The sequence below is a fragment of the Peromyscus leucopus genome, chromosome 9 (genome assembly GCF_004664715.2).
Source record: "Peromyscus leucopus breed LL Stock chromosome 9, UCI_PerLeu_2.1, whole genome shotgun sequence".
NCBI lineage: Eukaryota > Metazoa > Chordata > Mammalia > Rodentia > Cricetidae > Peromyscus > Peromyscus leucopus.
The window spans coordinates 83,280,340-83,291,279 of record NC_051070.1 but is presented as its reverse complement, the minus strand read 5'-3'; the positions used below and the strand labels follow the sequence as shown (position 1 = coordinate 83,291,279).

The window sequence follows — 10,940 nt, the reverse complement described above, 5'->3', positions numbered from 1 at the left end:
CCCCAAAAACCTAAAACCAAAAATTGATTGAGAAACCCATTGTAGGGTGTAGCATGTGAGTTATTCTGCATCATGAAATACAAGAGGTGGCATTTGCAAACTGGTGGCCATAGGCAGAGAAGAAGCAAGAGAAGTAACCTAAGCTACTTTGCAAAGTAAAAATGCCATTGCATCCATATAATTGGAGCTTTAGGGTAGAAGTTTAGAGATTTGACAAAAATGGGTTCAAACCTAAGCTCTGACATACACCGATCATGTGAGAATAATCACTGTTTGAAATAACTCTCCAAACTTAGTTTCCTCAGCACAGTGTCCAGCCAATTCTATAATCTATTGCTATACAGCAACCCTTGTTAAATGTAATGGCTTAAGACAACACACATTTAGTAAGTCTCAGGGTTATTATGGCTTAGGAATCTGGGTCAGTTTAACTGAGGCCTCTGCTTAAGGGTCTTGCACAAGGCTGCACCCAGTCAGTCAGTCAGGGCTTTGGTTCTTGGCAGAATTTAGTTTCTTTCTTACTGGTGGCCAGAGGCTGTCCAAAGTTCTTTGCTATATATGGCCTTCCGAATACACTATCCGGCTTCCTCAGAATTAATGGAGGTAACAGTGTTGGCCAGCAAGACAGAAGGGTCATAAATCATCACCATGGCCGAATTAAGCTGGTTAGAATGCACAGGCTAGCCCACCGTTCCGGGGGAGGGCTTATACAAAGGAATGCACATTAGGAAATCAGCATGTGGGGATTCCTTCTTGGAGTCTGCCTCACCACTAATTTGTAGGACAGACCACCAATCAATGCTAGCTGTTATTATGCTGAATAGAGAGATCACAGGCCAGTGGAGGAATTTATGGGGGATGGGACAGTAACTTAAGGTGACCTTGGACAAGTCAAATCACCTCTCGTCTTTGAGACATCATTTTGTCCTCAGCAAAATGTAAATATTTGGTTCCGGAAAAAAAAAATGAGAAAAATATGTGCAAGCCTAAATTTGATTTTTATAAGAGCAAACATAGCCCCCTCTCCAGCTTGGGGAAGCAAGCTGCTTTGGGGCCCTTTCTGTTGTGTTGATTCTGAGTCTTACAGTCTCCTGTATTAAAGGATTTTAGTATTTGACCCCTTGGGTTTTAAAGAATTACTTAGCTGGGAAAAAACACAAGGAGAAAGCTGTTTTTTGAGAGTTTCTTAAACTATTTCTAAGCCTCCCCCGCCCCTCTTCTCTTTTAAACTACCTTTGCTTCTAAGGGTGGGGGTGGGCAGAGCTGAGAGAGAAAACAGACTATGTGGGAAATCTCAAGCTCCTGATAATAAAATGGTAATAAAATCTCGTCCGGCTCCTGAGACTTTGCAGAGGGGATGTTTATGGTGGAGGGGGTTCCCCCACACCCGCGCAGCTGCTTTCTAGGTTGTGAGGTTTCCAATCCTGCAGGGCAGCTCAGGTTACCGACTCTGTGGCCTCCTGCTAGGACAATTCTTACACTCGCAGGCTTCGGGAGAAACACTTGATGGACCCGCCCTGGCGCCTGGCCGCTTCACTCCAGGCTCCAATTCAAGGGGAGTACACACGCACACACATGCACACACACACACTGTGGGATTCACCGTCCGCCCTGGGGCGGTTTTCCCCAGGGAAGGCAAACAACTGGTGAGGACATTTCGGAGGGTGGCAGACTCATCCCAGCGCTAGCCAACGCTTGGATGGAACTTGGGACTCAGCCTTTCACAAAGCCGAGCTTCTCAGCAGGAAACTTGGGTGGGGCGGAGCAGTCCCGGGATGGAGACAAAGCTCCTTTGAATCTTTATCCGAGGGCCTGGCCTCTAGCGCGAGGGGTAACCCCGACCCTAGGGCAGGGCGCGAACCCCAGTGTGTCACCCATCACCCTCCCTCGCTCTGCCAGCCCAGCGCGCACAGTCGCTCCAGCCTGCAGCTGCACGCGCGCCGGGGGTCCCGCCAGGGCGTGAGGTCACCTCCTGCAGCGTGGTGGCCCGTATTGGAGGGAGGGGGACAGCCTAGGAGCAAAGGGCCAGCAGCCTCACCTTCCTGGCCGGGCCGCTCCAGCGAACTACCACAGTCTTAGAAAACCTAATGAGAACCAGATGTAGTGGCCGCTGGCGAACTTTCTCAGAGTTGCTGATTGGTTAATGTCCAAGAACTGTAGCCAATCAGCGCGCTGGGCGGGCCCGCAGTGCGGACCAGAGGTCCAGGTTGGAGACTGGCAGGCAGTACGGCCGGCAGAGACGCGCGGAGTGAAGGGCAGAGCCAGGGAGGAGCAAGCATGTCTCGGGACCCGACAGCCGGGCGGCTAGCACCGCCATCGCCGCCGCCGTCGCGGCTGCTGCTGCTGCTGCTGTCGCTGTCGCGAGTCGGGGCTCTGCGTCCTGACGAGCTCTTCCCTTACGGAGAGTCGCGGGGAGACCAGCTGCTGCCAGAGGGCGACGACGAAAGCTCGGCAGCCGTGAAGCTGGCAGTACCCCTACGCTTCTACGATGCCCAGTTCAGCGACCTCTACGTAAGTTCAGGTCCTGGAGGTGCGCGGCTCGGTGCTAGTCTCGTAGCTTCTTCCCAGGGTGTCCATGGAGTGGAACAACCAGCCTCCCATGCTCAGCTGTCGTCTCTCTGGGGGCCAGGCTCTGCCACGGTGCTGCAGCTTCGTGACCCTTGCTGTGCAGGAATAAGGATCATCTCTCAAGGGGCCCCAAAGACCCTACCCTTCTACTTTGGCATCCTAGGCAGGAAGGAAGATGGGCCACGTTGAGGCTGCCAGGGGAGTTGGCGTTTAGGGCGGTGGGAGGCTGTGCACGCCGGTAGAGCTGTCTTCTCAAGGACACGCGGCGCCCAGGGCGTGCAGTAGTGGAAAGATGGACGGGTTCGAGGGCGGCCACACCTGTGGGTCGTACTACACTGGAGAGGTGGGGTAGAGGTGAGAACCGTCAACGAAATTGAGCTGGTTGTCCTGGTTGTGTCTCCTAATCGGCGAGGAGAGGGAGGCTTCCTGGCTCGAGCAGAGCCCCTTTTTCTCCAAAGGGACGGTAGGCGCATACGACGGGAAGGAACGTGGTGGCTGCATTGTGGGCTGGAGCGACCGCCACTATTTTGTCCTTTTAAAATTGTTTGGGGGGGGGGGCGGAGCTCATGCGCCACCTTGTGCGTGTGAAGGTTAGAGAACAACCAGTTTTTTTCCCTTCCACCATGTGGGTCCGGGTCCTGGAACTCAAAGTGGTCAGGTTTGGAGGCAAGTGCCCTTTGTCGCTGAACCATCTCGCCCTCCTCTGCAGGTGGGCACCAACGGCATCATCTCCACCCAGGACTTCCCCAGGGAGACTCAATATGTGGATGATGATTTTCCTACTGACTTCCCAGCCATCGCCCCTTTCCTGGCTGACATCGACACTAGTCACGGCCGGGGCCGGATCCTGTATCGCGAGGACACCTCCCCGGCTGTGCTGGGTCTGGCGGCCCGCTACGTGCGCACCGGCTTCCCGCGGTCCGCGTCCAGCTTCACCCCTACCCACGCCTTCCTGGCCACCTGGGAGCACGTGGGCGCCTACGAGGAGGTCAGGCGCGGGGCTGCGCCCTCGGGGGAGGTAAGTGAGTGAGGGATGCCCTGCAGCTGAGCAAATTGAAGGGATGGGCTTGGATTTTGAGTGGGAACTAAGGGATTGGCTTGTAGTTTTTTCCCTTGCCGTTTGAACCGGATGAAACCAGTGCTTAGGCGCCTTGGGAGTGAAGTCTGTTGGCTCTGGGCGTGTTCTAAGGGTCCATAATGTGGCTAAATCGGCAAAGAAAACAGCTTTAGTGAAATGAGGGACTGAGGTGCAGATACTAAGGACCCTGGGGACCCAAGGCACTTTATGGTTTATTTCTGGAGTCACCTATAAGTACACAAATATTTCTAACGATATGTTCATTGAAGGAAAAATTGGAAAATTCAGGAAATTAAAAAAGGAACGATCATCGTTAAACACTTTTTTTTGTATGTAGATTTCCAGTTTTGTTTGTTTTTGTTTTGTTTTGTTTTGAGACAGGGTTTCTCTGTGTATCTCTGACTGTCCTGGAACTGGGCTGTAGACCAGGTTGGCCTGGAACTCACAGAGATCTGCCTGCCCCTGCCGAGTGCTGAGATTAAAGGTGTGCACCACCACCACCGGGCTAGATTTCCAGCTATTTCTTACGAATATTGTTGTTGCCATTAACAGTAGTGGGTTTGCAGTATGCATATTGCTCTCAGTGCATTTTCCTCCGGATGGTATATACTCAGTCACTGGATTTATGTAACGTTTGTAATGACAATATAAGATCTCACCTAGTGTTGTTTAAGTCTTTTTATTATAATTAATTATTATAATTAATACTATGAAGGGCTTTTTAATTTTTTTATTTATTTTGTTCATGTGTATGTGTCTCTGTGTCTGCTGGTGTCAGTAGGGCCAGAAGATGGCATGGACTCCCTCAAGCTGGAATTACAGGCAGTTGTGAGCTGCCTGACTGACGTGGGTCTGGGGACCACCTCTCCAGACCCATGGAACGCTTTAATGAATTTATTTTTATTTTATTTGCATTGGTGTTTTGCCTGCATGAATGTCTGTGTGAGGGTGTCAGATCTTGGAGTTGCAGACAGTTGTGAGCTGCCATGTGGGTGCTGGGAATTGAACCCAGGTCCTCTGGAAGAGCAGTCAGTGCTCTTAACCACTGACCCATCTCTCCAGCCCCCATGAAACGCTTTTTTTTAAGCCTCATTACTGCACAGCCTTAGCTGACATCCCAGGAATGTGCGGAAAGGTTGCACTTTTTAATAAGCTCTTTGTGGCGTTGGCCACATTGCCCTTGAGGTAACAGTGTGCATCCTTCTGCCCTGCAGGAGACCGTGTCCTGCAGTCTTACTGGAGAAAGCACCCAGGCCTGGGTCTTGGCAACATGTGAAATGGGCATGGGTGGGGTCAGGGTAGATTGTCTCCTTCCTGGTGTAGGTAGAGACAGAGTCCTCCTGTGAAATTCCACCTGGGTGTCAAACGCTTAGACCAGGAGCAAAGCCATGTTTACTGTAACTCCTAGTGTTTCTTAGCTACAGAAATAGCGAAGTCTTCCCTAAGGGGTTAAGAGCTTGCCCACTGTCGCTGATTCATAACCAATGGTGGCTGTGCTCTTAAAGGAAGAGACCTGTTTCCAGCAAAGGTTTGGAAATAAACGGCGTTTGAAATTATGGTTTCTTATTTGACAGGTGACATCTAGTTCTGTTTACTGACTAACCTTGTAATGCCTGGGTTTGACATCTTAATTACAGTTCAGCAGAGTACAGCAGAATTCAACTCAAACACTGTGCTTTCTCTGTGCCCACTGTGCCCTGGGCCAGCTCGAGGGCTGGAGAAGATAGGCTCAGCTGTTAGGTTTCATTCACTCACTCACTCATTCATTCATTATGTTTTAAACATTTACCTAAAATACTGTGTAACAAGCTTATAATAGAAAACAGGATAAACACTCCTAATGGGAGTAACTAGGTCACCAAGTCTTATATTTCACTACATTTTCTTATAGCATACTGTCTTCTAGATACAGTCCTAGAGGATAAGTGCAAGAATTCTTTATTACAGATGACAGAAGAGAAAATGATTTCCAAATCTGCCTTAAGGGAGGCAAAAGCAAGCTTTTCAGCTCTCGGTGTTTTCCTTTCTCATACTGTTCATGCGAGACCTCTTTTCTACGAATGAATCATGAAAGCAGAGTAACAGTTGCGCTTTTTTTCCCAGAAGACTTCCACTAAATCAGGTTTGCATCTTATTGTTGTTTGTGGCTAGGACTTGGACAGTTCTTGGAGCTACGTTTCCTTCAAAAGAAGTGTGAACTGGAGTGAAATTGTCGGAGGGAGGGACACTTGTGATGTCACTGTCACTTTCAGATTAGTATTCTGCTGCTCCTGAGGAGAGTTAAGCTGAATTGGCCTTTTTTTTTTTTTTTTGGAACTCAATATGTAGACCAGGCTGGCCTCGAACTCACAGAGATCTGCCTGCCTCTGCCTCCCAAGTGCTGGGATTAGAGGTGTGTGCCAACACCGCCTGGCTGAATTGGCCTTTTTTAACAGGAAAAAAGAAAGGTGAAGAAGAATTAGAGCAAGAAGCATTTGCACAGAGGCTCTGGGGTCTCGGGGCAGGGTCCCAGGTGTAGGTCGCAGCACCCAGGGATGAGCTCGGTTTGTTCATGTTCTCATTTCATCAGCAGCTTTCTTCGACTCTTTCTCCTTTTGGTGTGTATGTGTGTGTTTGCACACTTGTGTGGAGGATAACCTTGAGAGTCATTCCTTAGGTCCCCTCCACCTCTTACACGATTATTTATTGTGGCAGGGGCACATGTGTGCTGTGACACGTGTGTGGTCACAGGACAACTTTGGAGTCGCTCTCTTCTACTTTTTTTGTGGGATCTGGGAATTGAACTCAGGTCCTCAGGCTTGCATGGCAAATGCCTTTAATCTGCTGAGCAACCTAGGATTGCTGGCTGGTGAGCTCCCCAGGGCTGCCTTCCCAACGTGAGATTACAGACCTAAGACACCGTGACTGTTTTGTTTTGTTTTGTTTTGTTTTTTGTTTTTTATTTCTCTGTCTCTCTGTCTCTCTCTCTCTCTCTCTCTCTCTCTCTCTCTCTCTCTCTCTCTCTCTGTGTGTGTGTGTGTGTGTGTTCTAGGGATCAAACTCAGGTGCTCATGCTTGTACAGCAAGCCCTTGGCACATTGAATTGTTTCCCCACCCTTCAGTTTGGCAGTTCTGGGACTTGAACACAGGTCCTCATGAAGTTTAGGTGAGTCCTTTATGACTGACCCACATCCATCGGCCCAATAATTCTTCCCTCATGAAGCCTTCCTGTTGGTGTGAAGTCAGTGACGAGGGGGAAGACACTTCCAGAAGTGGTTTTGGAAGAGGTGGCCCCTCAGCCTTCATTTTCTAAGCTGTAGAAGGAGGTGACAGTCCCGGCTTTATAGGGTTGTCATAAGAACGAGCTGAGGTGTGGTTTTCACTGAAATCTTAAGGTGTGTGGGTGCTCAGGGATGTTCTTGCCCACACTGGCTTGATTTTGTTCCAGCCATGGAACAGTGCCATGGTAGAGCTCTATGTAAGGATTTGGTTGTTTATTTCATTTTATCTTACTCTGTGTGTGTGTGTGTGTGTGTCTGCCTATCTGTCTGTCTGCCTGTGTGTGTATGATATATTTGTCTGTGTGTGATTTGATGTGTGTCTGCATGTTGTGTTTGGTATGTATTTGTGTGTGCATGGTGTGTGTATGATGTGTATGCATAATGTGTATGAGTATGTATTATGTATGTGTGTGTATATATGAATGTGTCTGTATGATGTATGTGTCTACATGGTGTGTATATGATGTGTGTATATATGCATGTGGTGTGTGTATGATATATGCATGTGTATGGATGGTGTGTGTGATGTGTGTGTGGATGGTGTGTGTATTCACTGTGCATGGTGTGTGTGTGCATGGTTTGTATGTGTATGTGTGTATGTTGTTTGTGTGTAGTATATGTATGATGTGTGTATAGTGTGTGTGGATGGTATGTGTGTGGATGGCGTGTGTATGATGTGGATGGTATGTGTGTTTGTATGATGTGTGTGTACACACACCATGGTATGTATGCAGAGTTCAGAAGAAGAACCTCTTGGTACCAATTCTCCCCTTCCATGTGGGTTCCTGAAATTGAACTCGGATTTCTAGGCAAGGACTTAACCTGCTGAGCCTCTGTAAGGACTCCTTACTTGGAGACTTTTCTGAATCACTGTTTCTTACTTTGTCTGTTTTTTGTATTTTTTCTTCTTCGTTGGGGAGTGGGATGGAGAAAATTCTGTAGCTCTTCTGTCTTTTTAACTTTTCTGTCCAGGTCACTCTTCAGATATTGCCATGGGCTGTTGGGGTTTCAGGATTTGCTCTGTTCGGTGAGGGCTGTGTGCACAGGATGTGTTTTCAGTCACTCCTGTGGAAGGCTGTTCCGGATACTTGAAAGCCCTGGGATTGAGCTCTTGGTTTGATAGTTTGTTTTTTGGTTTTTTTTTTTTTAGGTAGATTTTGGCACATATTAATCTCCCTTGCCTGGAGGATCTGTGATTTCTACAGTTTTCTTACATCTGGTGTAGTAATCTTAATATTACAGTTACTGGAAACGACATCAGGAACAACATCTTCACAGTGTGAAGTGATTCTGTTAATGTTCGTTCTCTGCATGGACGCTCACATTGGGTGTGACAGAATGTTCCACCTGGCGTGCAGGAATGTCTTGGTGTAACTACATAAAATATGTGAACAAACAAGAAAGCGTTGGTCCATCCCGTTAATCTGAGGTTTCTTGAACTGTCACTTCAGAGAGCCAAGGGCTGAGTACTGATATGTACTCTTTTGTTCGGTGTGTTTTTGTTTTCAAGGGAGGGTTATTGTGTTTTCATTGGGGGAGGGGTTATCGAGAACTGAGTTATGCAGTATGTGAAATGCCTTTGTTGACTAGGAGTTTAGTTTGGGTTGGAAGGACCACAAGAATGGACATTGAGAATGAGGTGGCAGGAGAGCTTGTGTTGAGCTAGGCTGTGTCCTGGGAGAAGGATGGGGGATGTTGATGCTTGTGAAGAGGATGACGGGGTAGAGGATGGTGACTTAAGATGAGTGGAAGGATGCAGTGTTAGCCACTTTCCTCTTACTGGGATACCTGAAAAAGCAGCTGGCTGTATAATTGGAGTCATGGAGGCTGGAGCTTGGGGCTGTGGCCTTGTTGTATCTGTAGCCAGGAAGCAGAGAAAGGTGGATGCTGGTTCTGAGCCTTCTCCTTTGTATGCAGTTCAGGATCCAGCTCAGGGAAAAGGTGCTGTCTATATTTAGGGTGGGTCTTCCCATCACAATTAACCAAGATGATTTCTCAGAGGCGTGTCCAGTGGCTGTTTTCCTTGACGATTGCAGATACGGTTTGATTGACAATCAGTAGTACCCATCACAGTTGGCCAGTGGAGGCCTTGACATGGGGATGGTGCGTGTTAAGTTGGTGCAGAGATGACAGTCATTGGTCAAGAACTGTGGATTTGCCTGGATTTGGCTTTTTAACTCCTGGAACTTCAGTCCAGAAAAAGTGTGTGTGTGTGTGTGTGTGTGTGTGTGTGTGTGTGTGTGTGTGTGTGTGTGTAGTTTACCACAAGTCTGTAACGACAAGGAGAACAGAATAGCTTGATATTTTGAAAACGAGTTAAAAAGCTGCTCGTGTCTTCCTGAAGCCTGCCTATGAGGGAAGGCACACTATCAGGAACGTGAAAGTCTTGGGCGTTTTTCTTAACTCTGCAGTACCGAGGTGAATAGAGAACACCCTTCAAATGCCACTGTCCCACAGGAATGGGGGAAGAACTCAATGAGAGGAGGTTTGTGTTCACACCAGGCAGGGGAGGCCAGAATTCATTGGTCTTACAACTCAGAGAACATGTGTCCTTAGGAAGACAGGACAGTGAGCTTTGTCCCCATGAAGGGATCACCTCATTTCTAACTTCGTTATCATTTTGGTAAGGTTGGATAGCCAGATCCCTTGTGGGAAAGGTGGCATTGTGCTGGCTGCTGTTTTTCTCTTGTCAAAAGGCATGCTTTATTTCCGCCAGCCTGGCTGTGCCAGTGGTCTCTCAACGCTGAAAGGCCATGTTCTGTATCCGGAAAGGACATGCAGGCTCCTGCAGGGATTCTGCGAAGGCTTCAGGCTATCTTTCTCAACAGGAAACTGGAGACACTGTAGCGAGGCAGCTCCGGCCTGCCCCTCTCTGCACTTCTCCTCACCCTGAGGAGAGCCCCTCTCCTCTCTGGGGTTCCGGGGAAGTTGAGAGCCAGTGACCCTTGGCAGTCCATCTGAGGGTTCCCTTCAGAGCCTCGGAGCCCTTCAGGGCTCTTAGAAAGCTGGTCTCTGGGAACATGAGGGCCTTTCCCTTTGGAAACCAGTCAAAGGATATCTGTGAGGAGGGGCCCTTCAGGACCTGTGAAGTGGCCTCTTACCGATTCTGTGTGGACGTCTGTAGCCTGACAAGGGGTCTGTTCATGTGTGGGTAGTTTTCAGGCAGCTCAACTCTTTTGGAGTGTACTCTAGGATCATAAGTTATATTAAAAGGAAGTTTTTGTTGTTTTTTCCTCTGGTATTGGCCTATTTTAATGGAGACAAGGAAATTAAACACTTGAGTGCTTGTCGAAAAGGTGGCATAGAAAAGACACTTGGGCTTTTTAGTGGACATGAATGAACAAAGCACTAGAGGTGCAGATTCCTTCGTTAAAAGCCAGACTCCCCATCGCAGATCTCCTCACCTCTCCCCAGGCCTCCCCACCTCCCCCTCCAGTTCTCCAGACGTAGACAGCCCTTATCTTATAGAATTTCTCTAAATTTAGAACCTGGGTTCTCGCTTATCTCGAGATGTTGACTGTGGCCGCCATGCCAGGGGCCGCCACAGTTGGTTATTTAAGGATGAGGTTCTCCGCTCTGCGTCCTTTATCTCCCTAGTTGAACTTTGTTGTGACTGAAATAAAACTCGTGCAGTGACCGGCCCCACCCTGACTGATGACATGTGCTAGGCATCTGTCTACCTGAGATGGCAGTTTTGAGAGATTCGGACCTTTTGGGGAAGAGTCAGGCTTTGCTGATGAGATAATCTACAACTACAGCTGTGGATGTAGTGGGAACTGAGTAAAGGAACCTTTTTAAAAACAAAACAAAACAAACGGAAGGCGAGCAGACCTCCAGGTAGAGAGCACAGAGGACTGCGTAGATTTGGTGCTTCTTGAAACCATATTCTTATCAACATTTCTTTGTCCAGTCAGCCCAACTTCAGTCTAATCAATAGCATTAGATGTTGGGAAGGTAAAATTAACATTTGAGAAGTTCTAGAACGAGACAGAAAAACCACAAGGACACATTCCTTCCTTGTATTCAAAGGTGAG

General features: G+C 48.2%; 1 protein-coding gene across 1 annotated transcript in view; it reads left to right on the top strand.

The window, feature by feature from the left end:
• The first annotated feature begins 2,220 nt into the window (after nucleotides 1-2,220).
• Nid2 (nidogen 2) overlaps nucleotides 2,221-10,940 on the top strand; it is a 57,655-nt gene continuing 48,935 nt past the window's right edge. Inside the window, exons 1-2 of the mRNA XM_028861255.2 lie at nucleotides 2,221-2,511; nucleotides 3,278-3,586. Of these exons, the coding sequence (XP_028717088.1) occupies nucleotides 2,278-2,511; nucleotides 3,278-3,586 (543 nt within the window). The 5' untranslated portion in view covers nucleotides 2,221-2,277. The remainder of the gene's footprint in view (nucleotides 2,512-3,277; nucleotides 3,587-10,940) is intronic.